Source organism: Dermacentor variabilis, chromosome 5 (genome assembly GCF_050947875.1).
Source record: "Dermacentor variabilis isolate Ectoservices chromosome 5, ASM5094787v1, whole genome shotgun sequence".
NCBI classification, from domain to species: Eukaryota; Metazoa; Arthropoda; class Arachnida; order Ixodida; family Ixodidae; genus Dermacentor; species Dermacentor variabilis.
The window spans coordinates 171,157,398-171,183,202 of NC_134572.1; the positions used below are offsets into that span (position 1 = coordinate 171,157,398).

The 25,805-nt window shown below is 44.7% G+C and overlaps 1 protein-coding gene across 1 annotated transcript in view; it reads right to left on the reverse strand.

The window, feature by feature from the left end:
• LOC142583337 (uncharacterized) overlaps window positions 1-25,805 on the reverse strand; it is a 348,940-nt gene that overhangs the window by 1,499 nt on the left and 321,636 nt on the right. The window contains exon 7 of the mRNA XM_075693760.1: window positions 12,033-12,409. Coding sequence (XP_075549875.1) covers window positions 12,033-12,409 — 377 coding nt within the window. The remainder of the gene's footprint in view (window positions 1-12,032; window positions 12,410-25,805) is intronic.

The following is a 25,805-nucleotide window of genomic DNA, read 5'->3' on the forward strand; positions in this document are numbered from 1 at the left end:
AACATATTGATATTTAGTCTCTTTTTCTTACTTGGTGCAACAGCGCGAACATGCAGGAGTAGGAAGGAAGTTAGGTAGACACATGACCTAGTACTTGTCTTCGTGTTCGTCTGCTATAGAGCGGCTTTGTCAAGTAGAAACATTCACGAACTAGGCCAAGTTATTCTCTTGTCCTGCAGTCGGACCACACATTCATCATGGACAGAAGAGGTGCACCTGTCTGAATAGGTGAGGATAGACAAAGCATACACTTAACCCTACAATAACAAGGCAATACCAACGGGTAAACCAAAAAAGGAGCGTTTTCGGGGAACAAATACTTCAAATTAGCAATCACAATGTTCGTGTAGGCTTTGTGAATGAATAAGTTCTTGTGGGTATAGTGGAAAATGCATCGCAGTGGAGCGGCAAGTTTGGCTAGTTGGTGGAAGTTCATCTTGTAGTACGAGGGTTACTGTGCTATAAACACACGGACAACAGAAGTAGAAATGGACAAGATGTGTGCAGCGCTCCTGCGTGCATCTTGTCCACTTTTACTTCTGTTGTACGCGTGTTCATAGCGCACTAACCCCCGTATAACAAGATAGTTGAAAATGTTGGCCATTATATTTGCTCACTGGCACATCCACAAACTATAAACCGTTCAGTGACCACAACGTGATAAATTGGGGGAAACGAATGTGTTTGCTTGAACAAAACAGTTTCCACAAAGATGCCTGAACAGTGAAATCAACCATCATCCCGCAGTAAAGGAGTTCCCACCTGATAGGACCTCTAATGCCTGTGATTTCATTTCATTTATTCTTCTATGTCAAGCTTCCACTTCGCTTTCTCAGTCAGCCCTATCGTCACCAGACTATAGTACAACTTATTTCTCGCCTGACACACATAATTAAGCCACGCCTCCCTATATATGCTGTAAGATCCAAATGTAACCGTAGCCTTGTGAGCACAGATCTCGTGCCTCCTGAGGACATCTTAGCATATTTTACTTATTATCCGAAAGTTTGCCCTGTGGCATAGAACGCTCGGTGCTTGCAAGGTATATATACGTGGATATTTGGCTTTGTCCAATAGAACCTGAAGAGGGTCTATGGTGCGGAACGTAGATGTACCGACGATAATCAGGGGGACGCCTTGGGCATAGTCCCTCTTTTTGCCGGGAAGTGGCACCTGAATGATTCCACTCCGACACAACGTCACAGGAAGTGCGACAGGCCGTTCAGGCTAGCTGGGTGTGGGCAAAACGGACAGTTCGCAGCGGAGGCAGGCCTACGATCCGGAGCCCATAGACAGGTTGCAGTTGTCGTCAATGCAACACCAACATGTATGCCTTGTAACGCAGCCTCCTCGCGTTGGCAAAGACAGCGCGGCAATTCCCTTAGCAGTTAACTCTCTCTTAGAGTTATCTCAGCATCTTTATTTAGGACCCTTATTGAATCATCATTTCAAGCTACCTGACAATATAAATCGACGCACCAGCCACAAGGAGTGCACTTCACTTTGCTGAGAGGCGTCCCCTGCCTTCTGGCGAAATTTTGAAACAATATTCTTGCATGTCTTTTTGTTTTACGCATGCCAATGTTTCTACCACCAACTTGCCCGGATGGCGTAATTACTTTTCTGTGTTTGACATTCATTATTTATGCTATTTCAATGCGTTTTTCGGATTGGCCAAGTAAATCTTCAATAGAGAAGATTAAGTGCTCCCTCTTTAAGAAAAGCTACGAGTGAGCTCAATGCCCAACGTAGAGCAATGCCAAGCTAGGATTATTTTCTCTACGGCTTTGACCAAACAACTTAAACTGCAACTAAATAGGAGCACTAACTTCGCTTAGCCTGGCGAAATATTTCTTCAACTCCGCTTTTGCATTTCTTTGGCAGAAACATTGCGATCAGGGGGGGGGGTGGCAAATGTAGGGAACAAGGGAACAGCCTTTCTTTTCAATTTTATGCTCATACAGAAGCAGCGGTACAGGATAAATATATCATGGGCTTCCAAGTGTTTTCAAATGGTTACACTGTTTTTCTCCCTTTTTTGGCATACATGTCCTATAGCTCATTCGGTTCAAAATTTTATATAAAGTGTCATCTTTGCTAATAGCTAACTGAGGATTCCGAATAGCGTGGTACATATCTCATGACGCCACGACGAGTAGGCGCTCGAATTTCAAGGCCGTCTTAACTTCTTTTGGCATTTCTCGCTTATCAGCAGACATATTTATCGGGCGAGGATGAAAGCCCTTCATGCTCTCTGGCTTGTTCGAGCCGGCGGGGCGCTGCTTGGATGTGTGGCCGGTACGTTCCGCGGAACAATTTGGAGATATTTTACCTCTTTCGCCGTGTAATTTGCGTGATGCCAGTTGATACGAGGAAGTCGAACAGGCTTTGTATAGAGTTTAGGTGCATCACTAGCTACAGTAAGAGGAAATTATCTTGGCTTCACATGAATGCGAGGCGCAACATCGGCTGCGGTGTGTGTATGTGTTGCACACTATTCCTGCTGTATCGTCGTTTTTCACTCGACAAAAAGAACTGTCGTCTGTGAATTACAAAGCCAATTCGAAATTATCATTGCGTTATCACTTGGCGTGGGGACTAAAATACTAGCGTGCTCGTGTACGGTCAACCAGATGGAACCCCGGAACATGAGAGCGCCAATCGTTACGAAACATTAGCGTCAACCACCGGTATCGTTCTCACACATATTAAGTCTAGTAGACATGAAATCATTACACAATGTTTGCGTTAGCCTCCTGTATGAGGCCGATGGTTTTTCTCAACACAGCGGTCACTGCGGTTGGTTAAACATTATGATATATATAAGCCTCAAGCTCCGTCACTACCTTTTTGCCCTTTGAAGCATAGTACGCGACAGGTATCGCATAAGATGAATGAGACGGCTGTTTGTGTAAACGCAATTTCCATAAAGTGGGAAAATGTGACGTAGGGAACGGGGTGAACAAGTCTGAAAAAGAAAACAGAAAAATTCAATTTATTCTTCTTCATTCGAATAAAAAGAAATCAGAAAGGAGGTGTTTTCTCGGATACTCGCACAGTAGGGAGCCAGTCCTTAGGCCACAGAACAAGACTGATTCACTGCCTATAGCATGCAGTTATTAATAACTAAAACTTTTTTTTCGCTGGCGGTAACCTCGTCCTACGAATGAGGTAGTCGTGCACGGTATTTACAAATAACAGTTTGAACGCATGTCAAAGTAAACCACTCAATAACTTATTCCGAATCAGAACGCTACCCACACTGCTAGGATGGCAGTATGTATACCACTCATTGCTGCGAAGCCAGAGCTTAGAATTACAGTGAGAATGCTGCAGCAGTTTGCCGGGATTTGTGAAACGAATTTTGAGGGCTACACAACAGATCTCGGTGGCTGAATGTAGGTTTGAACACACGCGCAGAGGTCGCGCTTGGTGCTCCTTCCGCCTCAACGCCCCCAGAAGCTGCAGCCCTGCTCTGTATGTATGAATGGTATGTATGTATGTATGTATGTATGTATGTATGTATGTATGTATGTATGTATGTATGTATGTATGTATGTATGTATGTATGTATGTATGTATGTATGTATGTATGTATGTATGTATGTATGTATGTATGTATGTATGTATGTATGTATGTATGTATGTATGTATGTATGTATGTATGTATGTATGTATGATGAAAGCTCTGTATGAAAGGTCCTAGCTCTTGGCATCAGCAGCTTGAGCTGGGGTCTTGTGCCGAAGCGATGGCAGTGGCCCACAGCGCTACATACATATTGTCCACTACATTTGTCCCCGCCGCAAAAAGGAGCCACCCTGGCAACCTAGAGTGATGAACTCTGTGCAGCGACTTCGTCGTATCTCGTTACATGGTCTACTGCGATAAATATCCAACGATTTCCGTGAGCAGTGCGTGGAAGGGGCCCCGAAAGTCAATTCCGACTCGGGGAAAAGTACGTGCAGGACTCGATAAAGGTTGCAGTGTGCCTGTTGCATGTCTTGCGTCGCTTACAAGGTGCACAAGGCCGAAGGTATTTACGGACGTAAGCATACATGTCACACCAGTAGTACCGTTGGGGGAGGCGCTCGTAAGTTTTCAGGACGCCAGCATGAGCTTGTTGGGAGTCGGCGTGGAGATAAAGCATAGGTTAAAGCGCGAATGGCGAGGGATGACTAGCAGTCACTTGTGACCGTCTAGCTAATAGCTTCGGTGGCACAAGAAGGTGTCCCGTTGTAGCAAATGAGTCGTTTGACGACGAAGGGCTCGTAGGCATGTAGCCATTGAAGAACTCATGAGAATTTATACCAGAGATGCAATCCAAAAATGAACGTTTCCTGATGGTAATAATATGCAAGATAACAGATTGTAATTCTATACTGGGAGTTATTTTACGCAACTGTATCAAAACTAGTTCCTATGTAATAACATGAAAGTATTATATGTACATGTGTTTAAAATACTCTCATATCCACACTTTATGCATAATTGTATTGATACACCAGCCGCTACCGTGCCTGTCTGGGAGACCGGAGCTTTGTCAAGCCGAAGAAATTTCGTCTTTTTTTCCGGGCCACTTTTTTCACCTTGTGTATCCAGTGGTGAAAATAAAAATAATGATGCTGATGATGATTTCAGCAACAGTAAGTGTATAAACCGGCTAATAGTTGAATGAAGGTGGCGTTTCATCGGATCGAATGGGTGACCGGGAGAGCGCATCTGCGTCGGACAATGGACGCCAGGAGCGATTGATAACGCAAATGTCAAAATCTTGGAGTTGAAGAGCCCAACACCTAAGACGCCTCGACGGGTCGTTCAGTGATGCGAGGGAGCGCCCCGCGTGGTGGTGTGGTACAACGTCGAAGGCGTGGTCATATATTTATTGGAGAAATTTTCCTCAAGTGCAAACTATAGCTAAGCACTCTTTCTGTGACAGAATAATTGGTTTCTGCCTTATTGAGGGCAAGACTCGCAAAGGCAACCACATTTTCCACGAAGCCATGTTTTTGCTGCGCAAAGATGGCTCCAAGGTCAACGCCGCTGAATCAGTATGGCTTCGGTCGAAGCACTCGGGTCGTAGTTACGTAGACCGGGTGGTGACGTAAGCAGACGACGCAATGTAGTGAAGGCTTCATAACACGTTGGTGTCCAATCACGAAGGTCACCAGGGCCAGCGAGGAGCTTTGACGAAAGTAAGAGCAGAAGCCGACAAAACTTCGGAGCTCTTACACTGTAGTTGGCCGTGGAAATTCTGCGACAGCGCAAAGCTTGTCAAGGTCGGGAACGACTTCGTCTTTAGAAAAGACGTGGCCAAATATGGCAGCTCTTGGGCTCCGATGCCGCACTGCTTTCAAATCAAGTTGAAGGCCACCGTTGGCAAGGCAAGTAAGAACTTCGTGTAGACGAGTGAGGTGAGTCGTGAACTCAGGGCAGATAACTACCACGTCGTCTGAATAACAAAACACGTCTTCCATTTGAGGCCCCGCAAAATATTTTTCATCGTCCTTTCGAATGTCGCGGGTGCATTGCCTAGGCCGAGTGACATCACCGTAAATTTAATGAAAGCTTCCTTCGAGTGGACGGACTCATTCATCGTGACTCGCCGATAGCCCAGTCGCAAGTACAAAGAAGGAAAGAGTTCGGCAGCATGTTCCCAATCCAGGGAGTCGCCTATGCGCGGTAGAGAGCACACATCTTTTCGTGCAATCTTGTTGAGGCGACGATAGCCCACACAGAAAGCAACTGAGCCATTTTTTTTTTCTGGAAGGGGCACTATAGGGAAATATGAAGTCTAGGTAATGTGATAGAATAGTGCTCGAGAACCTCTACGGCATCAGTATTATCGCGAACAGAGCCACAATAACCGCGAAATTGTGGTAAATGCAGGTCATCATTACAGACTCCCCCGGGACACTCAAGTACTTGCCCGATGACGAAAGCTCTCCTCAGTTAAACTCTGTCACTAGTGCTGAAGCACTCGATGCAAAAAACATCCTTGTATTATATAATGACATAAAATCCTGCTTGTGTAGTTCTATTTCATTTTTAGCAAAAAGAACTGATTGAAATTACCGTTGAAAACGACGCGGGCGGTCGAAAGGTTTGGTTTTCGCTCTGCTCCGCGCCTCCCACGCTTTCGCATTTCAGGTGTTTCGTTATCACGTAGTGCTTGCTGGTTTAGCTGGCCATTGAAAGTCGCACAAACGGCAAGTAGCAGACCATTCAACTTCCATGTGATGTCGCAGTAGGACCGAATGGTCTACGCCACTTAACCAAAAAGTAGCTGCAGCGGCCAATCCACAGCTGTGTCTTGGCGCAGTACTGCCGTCTGTCGGGCGCCGTTTTACTTACCGACAGCAGCAAAGGTTCGTGATCGCGCAATGTCACCACTCCCCCGGTTAGGTGGCGGGAGAATTGAAATTCGAAAAATTATTCGGTCCGTTCAGATTTTCCCGTCAGCTAAGTGTTTTCATGGCACGGAAGAAGCGTTTAGAGATTTCTGCAATAATATTTAAACATTCCACGTTGACTTAATATTTGCCTTTAGTGTCCCTTTGCCCAGCACTACGGGAGTCCACCAATGACTGCAGGATGGTCTGACAATACAACGTTCAGTCATGTCCTCAACTTGCCCCGTGATGACACTATGCTCCGTGGATGGCACGAGGTACAGACGCTGGAGTAATGATGCGTGATATCCCGTTTCAATGCGGTGAGACGGTACTTGCGCGGTTCAGTAACGCTTGGCTCAAGTAATAAGAGGGGGGGAATCATTCAAAAGGGTAAGCAGCTGCTGACGCTGTGCTGGACCCAGGCCATCGGTGATAGAGCGATAAAAATTATCTGGGGACATCCGGTCAGATGGCACATGGTGCGTCATTGCTGTTATGTTAGCAGTAGCCACATCGTAGACAACATAGAAATGTATAATAACGTAAGCATCCAAAGTCTGGATGGTGCCAATAGCCTCGCCTCAGTGCAAACCCAAGGTTTACGAATTTAGGTTAGAAACCAGTATTTCTGCAGAACCATGGTGAACCATGAGGAGGACGAAAGGCAAGAATATAGGCTGGCGGCGAATGAAGACGGCTGCTGGTGTAAACATGACCGTCGCAACGGTAAGCGATACGCAGGAAAGAGGGACACATATTACATTGCGAAGAGGAAAGTCAGTATCTGAAGCTACAGAGATCCTGCTAACGTCATGAACTTGAAAGTCCTGAAATGGGAAATTGAAATTAACGCAGAACCATTCCTCACTCAGCACGTGCACAGTAAATGATGGCATGGTGGCACGACAGAAAATCCCAGCCGAGAAGCACATCGTGCGAGCAACAATTTAGCACAAAGAATTCACTCGAGCACAAAACGTCTCGAGTAAGTACCTTGGCAGTGCGCACATAGTGACCGGCTGAAATTGTTGCGCACTGACTGTTTTAAGCGATTGTGCCGAAGGCGTCATGTCCATTTTCCGTAAAGAGCAACAGAGCTCTTCATCATTCACGGATACAGCAGCATCTGTATCGACGAGCGCAAGCGATTCGATGCCAGCAAATGACACTTCAATAACGTTAGCGGAGGAAAAGAGAGGACCTTGATGTTCTAACGACGACGCAGTTCGTGCCTCAGGAATTGCGGAAATAAGTTTTCTGCCCCAGTAGTACTGGCACTAGGCCCACAAAGCTTGGGTAAGAGTGAGCGGCGACGAGGGGCAAGCGAGTGACGAGTACCAAAGGGCTGTGGCTCCAGAGCTGGTATGTCATCAGTAGCGTAGACTTTCGATGGCGACTGTTCTGGCATAGGTAATCATCGGAAGCCGTAGCCGGGGGCTTGCGCGGTGCTTTTGAAGACCGGGGAGTTCCGGCGGCAGAAGAGCGCTACATTCGTACCCTGTAGCTGTGGCTGCCGAGGAGAAGGCGGAGGAGAGAACACCGGCAAGCGAGGGCCTGAAGGCGGAGGAGGGAACCAAGGCAGCCAGATGAGACGGAGAAGGAAGAGCTTCGGTCAATTGCTCTCGAGTCATCTGTCGGATCGATGGAGACAAATTGTGATAAGGCTTTTCCGTGGTCGGCAAAATGGAGAGAGAGCTGTCGCGCCACCTTCTCGCGAATAAATTCTTTTATCTGTGTCAGCAATGTTGTCTAGTTGGCTGCTAGCGAATCTTCATGGGTGGTGGGCGCCAAGCTAAGATGCGTTGTTCCTGCAGCTCGTCAATACATCTGCACGAATGGACAACTTCGGCCACGGTACGCGGATCCATCGTTAACATTTGAATGGCGAACTAATCAATGCCTTTCATGTGTTTTATCTTGTCCAGTTTTGCCATTGACAAATTCACGCGGTTACACAGGTCAATGACATCTTCGATGTAACTTGTGAAACGTTCACCCTGATGTTGCGTGCGCTCACATCTGCGTTCTGCAGCGCGAAGCTTGTGCATAGCGGGTCGTCCAAACACATTGCAAAATTGTATTGAATGCGCTCCATGGAGTGAAATCGTGTTCATGCTTTGGAACCAGAGGTCCGCGGCACCGGCTAAGCACAAGAGCACGCTGTGCAACTTGGTGGCGCCATCCCACTAGTGTCCGCTCACCCTTTCCTACGATGACAAGCAATCCTCCACGTCATAATTATCATTGCCGGTAAAGACGGCAGGATCACGCTTGCACAAGGGACCAGAAACGATGACGGCTGGATGCTGTGGTATATCGCTGTGGTGTATATATATATATATATATATATACATATATATATATATATATATATATATATATATATATATATATATATATATATATATATATCGTCCCGCTTAGTTATTGCACTCGCTTGCCAAGGTTATCCGTGATCATGGCTGTACAATGACGACGGCATGACAACGGCGACATAATTAGGATTGAATGATGACAGCATGACGTCGATGGATCAAGGAAGATGGTGTGACGCTGACCGTATGATGATCATGGGATGACGTTACCGAAGTGATGACGATGGTGAAACGACAGCGTGAAGCAGATGGCATGATGATAGAGATATTACGAATGCTGTGTGACGACGCTGGCTCATGACGACTGCATGACATGGGTTTGATGTGAAAGTTACAGTGACGACGATGTCACGACCACGACGGCATCACAACGACGGTGGACAACGAATGCATGACAGCGTGTGTATGACGACGACGGCGTGACAGCGGCACGTGGAAAATGCGATGATGCCGATTGTATGATGGCAATGGCGCAACCATGACGGTATCATAAAATTTGTGTGCCGACGTTGGCGCGATGACGACGGCATGAGGAAAGGCCGATGGGGAAGTTTGTGTGACGGCGACGGCCTGCCCAATACAGCAAGCGACGAAAGTTTCATAACGGATGCACGATAGCGATATTCTGATGATGACGGCATGATAATGCCGGCATAATCCCGATTTTATGACGACATTGCTATTACGATAGAGTGAAGAAGAAATGTTGACGTCTATGGAACGATGAAGGCGGTATGATGCAGATGGCGTGACGAAAAAAAATTAAACTATGGGATTATACGTGCCAAAACCACTTTCTGATTATGAGGCACGCCCGTAGTGGAGGACTCCGGAAATTTTGACCACCTGGTGTTCTTTAACTTGCACGTAAATCTAAGTACACGGGCGTTTTCGCATTTCGCCCCCATCGAAATGGGGCCTCCGTTGCCAGGATTCGATCCCACGACCTTGTGCTCAATGGCAAAGCCGGTATGACGAAGTTGCAAGTACCACGATCACCACCTAATCACCCATACGATTAGAGAACTTGCACTACTTTGTCGGAGTAAAAGCATGACGGCAACAGCGTGGTGAGAGTCAGATCACGGAGCTGCAATGACGATGGAATAGAACACGCTTAAAAATTTTCCGCCTGCAAGCCTGGGTGCGTTGAGACACTCGGTGCGTTTTATAAACATATACGCGGGCTTTCTTTCCGTCGAAAATTACATATAAAAATAAAGTTATGAGTAGTTATAGTATGTGTTTAGCTGAACATTACTCACAGCAGCTGCACAATTTCACATTGCGTCAGAATTTGAACGTCAGGTTGCGAAAGATGTCTAGGAGTATTCGTGTTCGAATAGCAGGGACTGATTCACCGAAGAAGCTGTGCTTTAAGTCCTCACGTTAAACAGTTAAACAACCTTGGTTGCTGTAACGAATTGTGAAACAGCCTATGCAGGCTATGCAGACCACGCAGACCCTGCCGGCTTGTGTCATCGTTTTCCCCGGAGCAGTATCCAAGGAGCGATGCCTATATCAGCTGCAACTCGATGCGGGTGATGGCCAGACCTAGCGCTGTGGGATCGAGAGGTCAAGGCTGAGCAAAAATGTCTATAAAAACCTGTAGATAATACCCGGTGTCAACAAAACACGACAATGCCGACAACACCCTGTAATTCTAAGCGATGTTGCCCGCAGTCAAGGAGTTTTTCTCTATTGACGTGTGCACACACGCCAGACGACGCGTGTTTACTTAGTCAGCTTACCCTTATTGCAATTAGTACGGCGAGTACAGCTACAAGCCTTACACTTCATGTAATATTTTAACATATTCATGTTGCATTCGCTGCTCCGCCCTTAAACCTGCCGCGGTGGCTTAGCGGTTACAGGGTTTCGCTGCAAAGCACTAAGTCGCGGGATCAAATCCAGGCCGTGGCGGCCGGATTTTCATGGGGGCGAAATGCAAAAATACGCGTGCTCCGTGAATTGGGGGCACGTAAGAGATCTCCTGATAGTAAAAATTATTGAGGAGTCCCCCACTACGGCGTGTCTCATAATCAAAGCAGTTTTGGCCCGTAAAATACCAGGATTCATTATTTTATGTTTTGCCCTCAATGCCAAACTGTGATTTCTCAAGCGAAACTTCATATGGCTATAGGGGTTCTTTTTTTCAAATTTTTTCTGTCAGTGCCTCAGCAGTAAAAATAAAAAAAAAAGGGGTGCATGGGCCAATCCCGGCGATAGAAAAAGACCGGGTCGACCCCCGGTGGAGGTGAAGCGAGCTTCAAGCACTCCGCCACTAATAATAGTAATAATAAATAATAATAAATCAAATAAATAAAGAAACACGCATTGTTTCAAGTCAATGGACATAGTGTGATCATTAGTGAACAGCATCTGGACTCACGAGCAAGAGGCATTGCCAAATACGCAAAAGATAAAGTGTATGTACAGTCATAAAGCCTTGACTCACAAAAGGACAATGCCAACGACTGTGGGAATGTCTATGCCGCACAAACGAAAGGTGGAATTGTGATATCCGCTCTCTATATATCTTCAGATACGCCCGAGTGTGATATCTAGAAGTTCACGACAACTCACTTTGCCTGGGTTAGCCGTGATGACACTACCCCTGTGATCACTGTAGGAGATTTGAATGCGGGCATTCCAAAACCAGGCTAGAAATGGTTGGCTCAGTTTGGGCTAGGAGAGTTTGGTTTTCGTGCCACACCTATCCAAGTCACCCAACTACTCACTTTGGTTTTACTTTGGCCAGGAATCTTTCTGTGGTTGTAACCAAACCATTCAGTGTATGTCACATCAATCACTAAGCTATTGTCACTACCATAACTAAATTATGAAAACAAATACTTGTACCCTTGTCTAACACTGTACGATGTGCTACAGCTTTTCTGATCATCGACCTTCACCGAGCGGAATGGCTCCTCTCTTTTTTTCTGTTCTTTGGATTTGTCAGAATTGTATACCATGTGCCAGCGTTATTGTTAATTAGCCTAGCTGTTCAAAGAAAAAAATTCAAGAACAAGGTGCTTGCTACAATTATAAGACCTTCGTGGTTAGGTCACCAGATGTCAGACGACCAAACACTTTAAGCTTTAAAACTGTGCCTTCCAACCTCCGAATCTATATCAGTATAAAATAGCCGCTGGTAAGCGCTCATGTCGACTTCATTTCCTTATGTTCCTGCGCTGTTCGCGCTCCGTTCGGCTACGTGACCTAAGGGTACACTCAAGGGTGCACCGCGTCCATTCCACGCACCTTGTCGCGTACGTCGTGCGAGAGTGGCGACCGGAGCGGTCGCGTGATCGGCTGTTCGGCCGCGGGGTCCGCGCGCGCCGCGTCCATCGGCGACGAGGCGGACCCGCGCGCGGGCTCGTGCGGCGGCTTCCTCTGCTGGCCCCCGACGGTGGCCGGCGGCGGCGCCGGCGGGACCCGTTCGTCTTCGTCCCCGATGCCCGACACCTCGGTGGGCGCAGCAGCGGCCGCGGCGCCGGCGGCCGAGCCCTCGGCGCCTTTCACCGCTGCCCGGGTCTGCCTGGAGCCGACCCTGGACAGCGAGCCGCTCCTGTTGGACGCCGCCGACCGCTGCGAGGTCTGCGACCTGACCGAGGAGCCGCTTGCGCGGCGGGAACAGCCTGCGAGTTCGCAGCGGTCCATTAGAGAGATATATGTAATGCCGTGTCGGCAGCGCGACACGGACGATGACGGTGAAAACATACTGTCACTATTTGCGACGATGAGCGAAACGAGAACAAGGTGAAAGCAGGAGCCAACATTTCCACAAGTTCCCACGTCTTCTTCAAGGCCACTTGTAGACACGTCGGCTCCCGCTTTCACCTTGATCTCGTTTTGCTCATCGTCTTCAATTTCCATCTCCCGCCTTCCCCCTGTTATCAGCATTTAAAGAACACGTACCGAGGAAAATGAAGTCGCTAGCGCGTGATTTAAATATAAACATCCTGGGTTCGCGTGCTCTGAATCAGAGTTTTTGGCCCCTGAGTACCTCACTCCGCGACCATGTGTGAACTTGGCGACTGTAACATGTCTACTTTATTTTTTCACGTCTACTTAATGGTTTACCCTGCCATCCTCTACATTTTGCCCACTCCTGCAATGACCGTTCTTGACTGCAGTGGGCTCAAACAAATAAAAGAATAAAAAATACCGATAGATAAAATTAAGCGTACTCAACATATTTTCACACCTTTTCCATCGTAGCTACCCTACCGCTATAACGAGTTTTTACATTGGTTCACATGGTGCCACTTCTCTGTCATCGCGGGAACAGCTTACTTGCCTCGACGGATGAAAATAAAGAAATAAAGTTGAAGGAAGCCAATCCCTCCAAAATGCGGAGTCTCGATCAACAATTTACCCACTAAATACACGAGCGGCATTGGAAACATCCGGTCCGCTCAAAGCCCGTTTCCTTTCATTGTGCAGACCCTTAGCCTTCTGCAAGATCCAGTGTCAAGTTGCTAGGAGCCGCTCGTGGCTGCTACCAGTGCGCTTCCTTTCGATGAATTACCTCGGCACGTGCTTCAGCAGTTCAGCTGTTTGCTGTGGAAATGACTTAATCATCGTTCTACGCCAAAGTGCCTGGAACGCCTGCCTGATCACTATCTTGTAAGTGCAGCTATTCTTCTAACAAACTGTGTGACTCGCAAGCGCACAACCGTACGGAGCCTCAAGGATTAGTCAAGATCTAACGATTCCTCTACTGTAGAATATATGGGAAGTTGCTACACCGACATTATTGATAATGAGGGCGATGTGGATGCGCTACGGAAGCGATTTACTGAAATGGGCCATCACTGCGTAAACACTTTCATACCGAGAAAATGTAAAAATATATTTAAACGCACACCTTTGATTACCCGTAAAGTTATCAATTTAAAACGCAAATAAAACGATTGAAATGGAGTAATCCACGATCCGTTGCTATTCATGAACTTCAAATAAATTTGGTACGCGCTTTACACAAATCAAAGGATTTTTACTTCAAAACAACCCTACCAAACTTTTTAAAAATGATTCTATTAAGTTCTGGAACTTCCTAAGCGGCTCCGAGAGGCCTGTATCACAAATCTTAGTTAATGTAAAAACGCAGTACAAAGTAAGGCTTTGATGTTTGTTTAATTTAATTTTAAATATACAGGCTCACCATCTGAACTCATAGCAGCTAACAATAATTAAAAACTTGAACTGTGACGAAAAAGATCCGCCTCAACTTTCTTTACCTACTTCTTAATCATAAGTTACCCCTTGGCGCGCATGCATATTTATCTCTTCTGTCCAATAGACATACACCACATCATCATGCACGTTCTTTAACCCTCTATTTTGCTAAAACTAATCATTTTCAGTTTTCATTTTTTCTGCGAACTGTATTAGAATGGAACCATCTAATTGATCTTAGCCGATTTTCTGTGACTTATAGCCTTAATACGTACTGTTAATTGTTATTATGTTTCAATTTTGCGTAATGTTTTCTTATGTTAGCTTCTATGTTCGTGCTTTTATCTTGCTTAATGTACCTGTCCTGCTTGTACTAATTCTTCGTCTGCAGTATGAAATAAATAAATAAAAATTTTATTTTGCCCAACAAGATCAGGCACACCAGCACACAAGCTTTACTGCAAGTATGCTAGCTTACCACAGTCGATTTCTTAATGTGCTGCTCTAAGGAACTATTGCTCCAGTACATATCGGCTCAAAATTTGCAGCAGCTAGAAATTCCATAAATTACCTCCCCTCAAATTCGCGTAGAAAATGGCATGCAGTTTGACTTCCTGAAAGTGTAATTCGGGAAGGAATCACGATCGCCGGTAATTTATTTTCGCGGCATGCGAAATCTCCTGGGGCATAATTCTGCAGCAAAACTAATGATATCATTAGTTTTAATATCATTAATGAAACTAATGATATATTCGATAATCCCTCCTTATGATTTCTCACTATAAATGATGCATTAATTTCCTCGATGTTAGAACGTATACATTGTTATGAGGGCTATAGGTTCAAAATATGTGGCAATAAATCATGACGTTACATCAGGTAGCGTTATAATTAGTGCAGCAAGCAACAAGTTTTAGTTTCGTCTAGTTTTGTGAAGTTTATTCAATACATTTATTCAATGAGGAAAAATGTTGCACCACCAGAGAAAGCTACGTCTACGCAGCCGTGATCCCTGTATAGTAACCCTCATTCAAATAAACATTAAAAATTGGAACAGGCATTTTTTCTGCAACCCAATAATATAGCTTCCAGACAGCTATGCAAGTGCCAAGCGCACATGCTAATTTCAGTAAAACATTTTGCCTTAATGACTGCCTGAATACTCAAATCGAGTTGTTCTCGTAAAATGCGTCTCCTTTTACTTTTATTTAGTTCTCAGTATATTCACGTGCGCAAGTCAAAGGCAGCAAGTAAAGCAGAACGACCAAAACGCTACAAGCACTAATAACAGGAGCAGCTGTGAACAGTGTGGTGCTGTTGTCGGGTTCGTTAGTTGCAGTCTTTTCTCGTTAAACGAACAAGCTTGGAAGAGCAATGCTCTCGTCCTGGACAATGAGGAAGCCTCGCTCGCTTAATTTCTGTTTGTAAATTACTTTCGTCCCTAATAAACTTTCCCTCAAGGCGTGTCGTAATGAGACGGCGAAACGCTTTGGCCTTATTCCATTTATCTCTAACAACAAAAGCGAAAAGTGCGAAGGAGAAACTTGAAACGTAACTGCCTGGTTCACCGAAATAATGTGGAAGTCGTGCTGTGCTGGAAAGCAGAATAAATTACGCTTAAACAAGAATAAAGGCTGAGTTAGCCGCCGGCTTCATCCTTGCTGATGAGATTGTCAAAAAAGAAAAAAAAAGAGGTCGTCAAAGTCTGAAGTATCAGGAAAGCGAAAATGTGTGGTGCGATGTCCTTAGGGCACTTTGTGTGCACGGAGGAGGACAGAATTGCCAAAATCTTTCACCGTTCGCGCCAACACTGTATGCCGCATCACAACATGTAGTCAAATTTTGCGCATATAAGGACGGCAGTGGTGATCTGTCCTCTTTGCCATTTCCGTAGGGATATACACTCTATTGCCAGTTTCTTTTTCTTCTGTTGTCGATTTTTATTTCAACGAAAAATTGCTTCTTGAAACTTCCCTGCGCTGCATTGGACATCGACTAGGTCTCCTCGGTCGTTATCTTTATGTCACCTCGGTTCTAGCTTTTAGCAGTATATTCCGACGTACTTGCTGCTCTGGTAAGCCTGTTTGAACCACAAAAATGCTTACTTTAATAATTCGTTGCTTATTCCTGTGACTTTTATTGTAGCGCAAAATTTATTTTGTTTTGATATTTTACCGTATCCACCTCTTTTTTAGCATCATTTATACAGGGTGTTTCAGGGAACACTCACAAATCGTTAAATGTTGCCTGTGGCAGATATCACAATTATAGTTAATGAGCTGGTCTACTCGAAGCGGCGGACAACACTTGCACAAGAAATCGAGATGCAAAATCAACTAATTAAAGAATTCACTAATTAAGTTGTTAGCGAATTATAATATGGTCCATATGGCAATTTACAAATTACAGCCATGGAGTTCGCAAGGCGGATCCATTTGGAATAAATTTTCAAGATGGCACCCGTGTCTAGATAGAAATTTCGGAACTTTGCGGAGAAATGCACTAGCGTTCCAGTTAATTTGTTAAGAAAACGCACGTTTCATGCACTGTAGCAGCCAAGTAAGTAGAACGCCAATGCATTTCTCCGCAAAGTTCGAAAATTTATATCTGCAAACTACTGTCGTCCTGAGAATTCGTTCCAAGTGGATCCGCCTTGGGAAGGCCACTGCTAGAGTTTGCAAATTGCAATATGCGTCATAATTAGCTAGAAAGTTAATTAGTGAATTGGTGTAAATTAGTTAATTTTGCATTTCAATTTTTTGTGCAAGTAGTGCCCGCCGCTTCGACTAGACCGGCTCACAAACTAGAATTGAACTATGTGCCACAGGCAACCAATAAAAAATATTGAAAGTGTTTGCTGAAACACCCTGTATGTGCACCCATGTGGTCTCATTCTGAAATTAGGGAATATATTCCGTCAAAATATTATAGTGCCTGTTCATTAATTTTGCTTCAATAATTGACAGCATTTTTCCTGCCGAGCACTTTTTCTTCTTTCTGCTGAAATATTCGCCATTCCTTATTCCACGTTCAAAAGTAACAACTACAAAAGCAAAGTAAATGCAGTCGCGAGGTTAAGCAATCGTAATAATTACAAAAGCAATTCTGAAGGCTTTCTTCGGACTCTTTCAGTCAAGTGGCTGGTCAGAACACATCTGCTTTGAAGGTCGAGGGAAGACTGCTACGGTTCATATTGCTTGAACAAAGACTTTGAGGTGAGATACTGAAGTAGTAGCAGATCTCAAAACACAATTCCAAATATTTGATCTTTCCTAAAGTGTCTAAAACAACGAGTGAATTGCGAAATAAACGCAGGAAATAATAACTGTAGTTGCACAGTCACTTCCTTGTACAGTCAAATTTACCTTTGTTTAACGGGAATTTGCCATATAATAAGAAAAGCAAGAAAGTCGAAGGATAAACAAAACAAAACAAAAAATCCATTAGAACCTGGAAGAAAAAGGCTGTTCAATCGATATGCGCTGTGCATGTACCAGCCTAGACTTGTTTAGATTGATTATGGCGCCATCGGTAATTAGATTTTCGGCTGTAATGGTCGGGCTGGAAGGCTGCAGGCAATGACTACGGCCACAAAGGCCGTGTCGTTGGGCGTTCACTGAGAAGCCCATCTTTCGACGCCATGAAGCGAACGCACGCACTTGCTAATTCCCGAAGTCAATGGGTTTCGCTCCCGGCGATATGCGTAGTCGCGGCGGCCCGGGGTGATTGTAACTGCAGAATGTGCCTGTCGCGCAAACGGGTCGCCGTCAGCGCTGTGGGCGGAGCTGAGCAATACTTTTAACCTGGCACTCGGACACGCTGCACGGCGCTCGAAGCCTGAGGTAGTAATTCACGGTAATAGAACGCGGATGAGAGAGAACAAGAAATGTGTAACACTTAAGCACACTGCTTTAGAGGTACGCAGACGTGATTTTGTTGCCAAGTTTTCTCAAAGACAGCGTTCACTTGCCGGATGTTCAGCACGACTTTCTATGCCTTTGCCAAGTGAAAAAGGTTAATAGATGTATGGCGCTTGCGCGTAATTGAAGTCTGATTAGTGTTCAGTTTGATTGCAACAGTAGATTGGTTTTGTAGCGAGCATGCGAGGAAATCGGTTTAACACCCAGAAGGCGTGTAGAAAAAGTAAGACAGATGTTAAAAATGCAACCATTTCACATATATTGCCCGTACTCTATGCAAACCCCAGTATCTTCATTTCAGCTTAATTATTACCAATTTTCTATTGCAGATTGACAATGGATGTTAGCATAGCGATTTCAGCAGCACACAAAATTGACGCCGAGCTTATCTCAGATTGCTATGAAAATAAGAAAGCATTTCAGCGTGACATGGCCATGTGAAACTATTAATGTTTCTTTATGTTTATTGTCACCAGGTGTTGGACGCTAAGCATGATTATGATGTTCCGATGATAATTAACATCTATCACAACGAGTACAGGACCCTGAATGCCATCAGACTAGGTGCCAAATTGGCTATGAACCAATTTGACATTTTGTCTTGAGTTCTAGCGAGTTTGAGATCTTACGAATTATCTGCTACATCAGTCCCATCAGCTACACCTTAAAAGAACGTATTTCAGATTTTCGGGTGCTACCTTGAATGTGGATTGTTATGTCTGTGCTAAGAATCAGGAGAGTAAGGTTGCAACAAATCTTTTGGCGGAATTTGCAGTATGAGTAACGTGAAGGCCCACTTATGGCAGCCATGTTCTTTCTTTTCCTTATTTTGCGATACAACAAATTTGACGGCAGATAGCTAGCGGAATTCAAGAATTGCGTGAGACACGCAAGGAAATTCCATCGCATTTAAAATGATGTCGCATTAGCTATTGCGTTTCGTACATATTTTGGGTTGGCAACGAAGGTGAACTTGATAGGCCATCTCATACACAAATAAACTTATGTTGCTTCAGCGTCCAGGCTAGAGAATTAAGTTCATGAAAATGCGAATGAAGGCCAGATGGGGAAGGTGATAGGAACGTACATTTCGCATTAAAAATGTTATTGCCCCCTTTCATATCGACGAAGCAATGATCATGACGGAAAGAGGACGAAAAACCAAGAGATTCCGGATGCAGGACACAATGAACAAACTGACATTCTCAACAGTGGCATCAACAAGTTGAGCTCTATCCTTTACCCGTCACCTCGTACTGCACACATTGAATAAGGGGATTGCTGCCGGTGTGATTGTATAGTTTTCTTTTCTTTGTCCCTGCATCGCGGTGGAGCAAGGCACGCTGAAACCTAAACCTGGTAAAATCGTTATAGTGCGGCCACAAGTGTCATGGAACTGGTTGTCAGCTCGGCTTTGACGGGGAAACACAGACCGGCTGACTCGAGGCAACAGTCTCAGCATAGATTGTACTGTGGATGCAAGGTAGTAAGGCAGGCATCCACGCCCACTGTTGAAGACGACCTACGCAACCTCGACATCGAGTCATTAGAGCGCATTGTAGAGCTGATCTCTTGCGAGTCCCATCTGGTTCTTTCGTTGACGGTCCGTATATATTTTTGCGCGCACACTCTCATAGCTGCCGCCACTCAAAGGACACCTCCACAGCTGTTGCCAGCTCTTCATAGCTACAACTACCCGCCGCGTCTCTGTATTTACGATCTGCTTTCCAGCGTCTATTAGGTTTTTGCACTTTTTGTGACGGTGTGATTGGTGTCCTATTCCTATAACTACTGCAAACTTTGCTCACCCTTAGTCTATTTTTTTTTCTTTTTTGCACCCAGCTTTGCAAAGTTCCCAGTTTTCGCTTACGTCTATGGTACGTAAGTAAAACAACAGCCAGGCATTGTGATTATTCAGGCAAGGCTTTTTTACGCACTCTATGATAGGTGCACTTAGCATATTGAGCCATTCGGCTGTATTTAGATTAGAAATTCAGAACCACGCACCGAGTTTTCCATGCGCATCATAGCCATTTCCATAGAGAAAATGCCGTTCTCGAGTTGCAGAAAAGACGAACCTGGTGTGGATTGGTTCAGCTTGGACATCAGAGCCGCCACAAGTGCAGGAACAATCCCTCATTGTGTCTTTGCGAAGGGCTTAAACATATATATTGTAAAGGTGCGTTTTAACTTTATAATGCGATATTTCCTGCTATCTGTCAAGGGTTCCGCAGAATCACCGAAACCACTCAAGCAAATAGCGTATTGACTTTTACACTGGTCTGAAAAGTCGTTCTTGCAAACTTTTACCCTTTATTAGATAGGAATGCAGTCGAAACCATTTATATCGAACCTGAATATTTGGAATCACTGGTGAAACTGATAAACTGCGAAATCCCGAGGAGCGTATCATGACACGTGAACAATCCGCATGGTATCCTGCTGAAAGAGGTTTGAGTCAATGATACATTATACACGTTAATAGACAAAAGTATCACCGATGATTACCATACTTCCTAATGTGCAACTTGAACGCAGCTCTGTACGTGTTTTCACATCGCGATATATTAAATGGTGCGGAAAATCTGTCTTGTGCGGCACACTGCTAAAAGAGCAAAGAGCGGCGCGACTGCCTCGTTGATCGGGAGATCGCGAGAGGCAGCGCGTGGAAGACGCGTGATCGCGATTAGCAGCAGCCGCGGCAGACAGAGATTCGCTCATGCAGCGCTTTGTTTTCATATTTGGTATCAGTCGACGCGCTCGCAACAAGCTATCGGTGAACACACGGCGCGCGCTACTTTGGCGCCATATCGTAGGGGTCGTCGCCGCGGAGCCTGTCATGCGCGGCACTACGCTTTGCTCCTCAACCTCTCGCCACACTTTCCTCCTCCGCTTGACGCCTCATACTTTCACTGTAACCTGCTCCTCCGCTTGTCTCCACGCTCTCTCTTCGTAACCTACCTCTTTCATCACCCGCTGTGCTCTGCGTTCGCTCTTTCATTCTTCGCTGTGCTCGTTCGCTAGGGTACGCCTTGGGAGAGCGAGAGATACCGAGGCACGTAGACTCTCAACACAGCAACGTACGCCTAAGAGCTCCTCTCTAAAACCTCTATCACCGCCTTCTGCTTAGTTCTGACTACATGCATTTGTGCAGCTATTTAGCCTGTTTCTTTCGCTATTCCACTCGTCCGGCTCCCTATAAACCGAGATCATCGCCAGCTGAAAGGAATACGAAACGGCGTTCAAGTTCATGTTCAGAGCTCTAAGCTAACGTTTTATGAAGGTAATTATATTTTTACGCTTTTCGTTGGTGAATAGTGTTGCTGAGATGATTTGTCTGTAAAGATAAATAAGCTTAAAGGACAACCAAGTGGCGTCTACTTTAACAGGTCTTTCATGTGGCAAACTGTGTGTCTCTGTGTATAAGGTGGTGCCCTGAAAAGGTTCATCTGCACTTGATGCGTTTATAAAAAATTGTTGTCTTTTCTATGCATTGAATGAACGCTTTATTGCTTTAGCATTGATAGGGTACTTCAAAAACTTTCCAGGTTCCTACTGTCCATGGATGTTTGTACCTATCTTTGCCTTTAGCTAATTGCTTTTCCGCCTACTTTGGCCTCTGTGAAGTCCGTGGTCAAGTGAGTAGCGCATAGGGCTACTGTGCTGAGGTAACGGTTCGAAACCAATAATGGGACTAACTTTGGTCACTAAGCACGTGGCAGTGTGTACATAAGTGTGATCGTTGATGAATTTCTTTCAGGCCCACATTGGTCACTGTAGATGCTGGGCTGGAATTTCAGACGCCGATTTGAAGTAATGAGAATGTGCAACTCTGCCTGTGCTGGTCTCTAACGAGCATCATTGATGCCAACTTGAGTCACTAGGCATGTGCCACGGGGAATGCGCCCTTCTGCAACGACTAAAATGATTCCTTCAATTTTTTAGATGCCAAGACGACTCAAAGCAACGTCATCAGGGTACCTCAAGGACAGCAACCCAATACATTCGGCGGCTGTGCCGCAGATGTACTGGCTGCGTGCAGCTTTTCAATGAAAGTTTTTTACGCCAACACTTAAGCAATGTTGCGCCATAAATGCAGTGGGCATGTGCCATTCCTCAACAAACCTCTCGCCAGCTTGGGTTGCTATGTATGTGCCACTGAGTGTAGGGAACTCGAGGGAATCATCCTCCGCGTTCGCAGCCACCGGCGAGCCACGCTTCTCGTCTAGGAGGCCACGCGCGGACTTATCGGCAGCGCCGCTGAATGGCGCAGCGTGTCTAGAAATAGGCGCTAGCGAGTAGCCTGGTTGGCGCATGACGCGTTTCTCAGCGCTCGCTGCGCACCGGCGCTCTGTGAATTTTGGAGGCCACGCGCAGGCTTCGCGGCGGTGGTGCTAGATGGCGCCGAGTGTTCTCAGCGAAGCGCGAAAGAGGGATCCGGCTGCAACATACGCCGCATGCATAACTCGTTCACACGTTGTGTCACTATATTTATTCAATGCTCAACGCATTACCTTCGATAGTCATCGCGAGAAGGGTTCTGCTTAGTTTTCTCACTTTAATATGCATAGCAAACGAACACGTTCCAAAAGGCGTCCGAGTTCTTCCCAATTATCCCTCGTCTTTTCCCCACTATCTTCATGCATCACCCAGTTGGGCGTTCATGCATGGGGATTGAAACAAAAGCCAGAATCTAAATAAGGAAGGAGACAAGCGTAGCTGTCACTTGAACATTCAACCAAAACATACATCTTGCATCTTGAATACAACGAGAGTTTTTATAAACGAGCTCCACTCATTTACGCAAAATATTTGCGTTCAACATGGGAGATATCAGTAGGTCATATGTGCCCTGCAAGCTTCGTCATCTCCTCTAGGCTTCATTTTGCTGCATGTTGTACTATGAAGTGCCATCAAGTTTGTCCTCACAGTAGAAAACTGCAAAGCTGTCCATATTTTTCTGGCGCGCCATTGATTACCACTGTTGGTGGCTAATGAAAACGTTAGCAATTATTATTCAACCATAAGCTTCACCTAGATTACTGACGACAGTTATGACGGTGATAATATGCTTTTAAACTAAACTGGACTGAAAATGTTTAACTAGTCTTCTAAGATACTCAACTTTTTCAAATTTTTAATGACCTTCAATAATTAAAAAGCGACACCGTTAATGTATTTTTTCGTCGTATTTGGTAAGCATTGTGGAAAGATTCACAATCAAAAGAATGAGCTTCACGTATAAGCTGAATGTCAAAACGTATTTTTTTAGTTCCCGTGTAAGGATGTTTATGCAATGCAAAAAAAAAAAACAGCCTTTACTGTGTGAAAGCTTTCCTTTGCGTAAAGAACCGACAAATATTAATGAACAAGAAATGAACAGCGGAAATTCCAATGAATAATTCAGCGTGAAGCGAACAATATCGTACTTTCAGCAGGGGACGTCGAAGCAATCACTCTTCATTACCTGGCACTAATTGCTACACCACCTTCTAATCTCTTTGCGCATCACAGAAAACTTTCAACAGGATTATCTTGAAAGCCTAATTAATGAGTTCGCAACTTTTAACGAGCTACACTTTCTAGCCAAATAACTGCTTTTATTTGAAGAGCAAAGCCTTGGCATAGTCAGAATAATGCAAATTTGTGCTTATACTGATGCTAATGTAAACAACAAATACGGGACCGTAAGTTCTAATAACTAAGCTCATATCAATAAGCCAGGCCATCATAACATTCAGCAAAAGCTTAAGCATGTTTGCAGATTAGGGGAAAATATGCGGAAAAAAGTTGCTTAAAATTATGGTTTTCAGCGGAAGAACAATATCGATGCCAACCAAAATTCAGCAGCCAAAATATAACTTTTCAGAGAGCGCATGATAGCCGAGTCGCCATAGAGTGTGCTGTAAAAGAATCATTTCATTCTGAAATAAGGTGTTTTCCAAAGCGCTTACTAGGATACCCCACGATTAGGCCACGATTAGGATTAGGCCATGCAGAAAAGGCAAGTTGTGAATAAAATAGACAATTTAGTTCAATGACGCTAGCAGTTTTCAGAACTATTTTGGAGAGTACGGTTTACGAGGAAAAAACATTTCTTCTCAATATCACCGTGAACAACTTATATAGAACGCTTATATATTGATGTATTCTGCTTGTAAGCTCGCATCCGCATACGTACGGCGACATCGAAATAAGAACATAGGACAAGCTGGCTAGAAAGAGGGCAAGTGAGAAAAAGGCCCGTAAATAAAAGACAATGCTTATGGTGTTTTAAAGTGCCTAAATAATAGCTAAAACTTTGACTCAAAAGCTAATCACATGGGAAAGGAGAATATGGACCTATATTTAAGATATTGCTGGCCAAGTAGATGGGCGTAATGTAAAATCAAAAGAGCACACTCCAAAACAAAATTTGTAGACATGTGAAAAAACAAAAGAAAAATGCCAACCCTAGACAAAACAGAGCTCGGGTTTTACGTTAAGATTTAAATTCAATGTAAACGAAACTGGTTAAAGAATAACTTCAGACTCTTTGATATCATCAGCCATTCGTTAATTATCAAATATCTTTTCTCGGTGGCCAATGCAGCGACACTGAAGAGGTTACTTAGATATAAGCACATATGTTAAGATTTCCTGTCTGCTGGAAGCCAATCTTGATTTTAGACAAGCGCTTTTTTAAGTTGCTTAAAATCGACAAACTTCATTAAAAAGTCATCAATAAAGTCTGCAACTGCGTGACCAGCAGCGTCGATGTCACATTTCTGTTAACGAAGCGTATTGAAACCTCCTAAGCAGTAAATATCAATGAACCAGACATCGCTTTAATGTATACCGCTACTTTGTAAGTTGCAGTTTCGCAATAACCTCTTAAGTATTGCAAGATTTTGACGTAAGCTGTAAACTTAAATATTGCATCTGTCTATTATAGGTGGTCTAACAGATGGAATTCAAAAAATGCCGTTTCTCTTTTCAGTGCTAAATTGCGGATTTCTAAACATATTGTCGAGCTTTTGTTTGAACCTCCAATGTTTGGTGACTCACCATATATCCGACTTAAATGGTTGACTGAACAGAGCATCTCTGCGCTTCATACGAATTCGCATAAAAAAAGCAAATTTAATTACTCTCAGCTTCCTCCTGAAGAGTTCGGGTACGGCTGTAGAGTCGTCGATAATGTTGCAGCATAATGCTACCGAAGACCGAGAAATTCAGAGGCCAAGCAACAAGCGGTGAGAGGGCGAGCAGCAAATGTCGCGCAATGATCAAGGTAAAGGTTGCTGACAAAGGCTGTCTCGTTCGGGAGCCATTACTCCGACATTACGCCATCGGGAGTTGTTTTCATCATAACCGAGACAGGTCCGCATTTCGGATTGTTGGCTTCGGGCTGAGGCTGCACTTTCTAGACCATTGTCGATCATCTTTCGATCTTCCTGTGATCCTTTGTTGCTTGCTCCAACATAACGCATGCGGTACAGGTGCATTGTTAGTCCAAAACCCTCTGCATCTGCAAGGGTGAAAAAAAAAATTCATCCAGTAACCTCTGCACGACTTGCATACGTATCTGTAAGCATTGTGCCACTTATTCTTCTCCACGCAGCCCAGTGTCATTATCAACGTTATGAAACTTGAGCGGGCCAGTGCAAACGACAGCGTTGTGGCGACGGCAGCGCAAGGTGCATTGATGACGCAAGCAAAGTAGTGGAGCTGGGGCCAGGTGTGCTGATGAGGTTCCGATGATTATAAACCTTTTATTGCTCTTCAGCACCTTATGCATCTGCCTAAAACCAATATGAAACGGAGAAAACTCCGCTTGCGATCCCCACAAAGTGTGCATGACTGCTGATAGCTTCGCGCGCTGTGTTCTCGCCGCTTACTTAGCGTCGGAGAGAGATACGCAGGCCCGCGTGTTGAAAGAGGACTGTGAAAA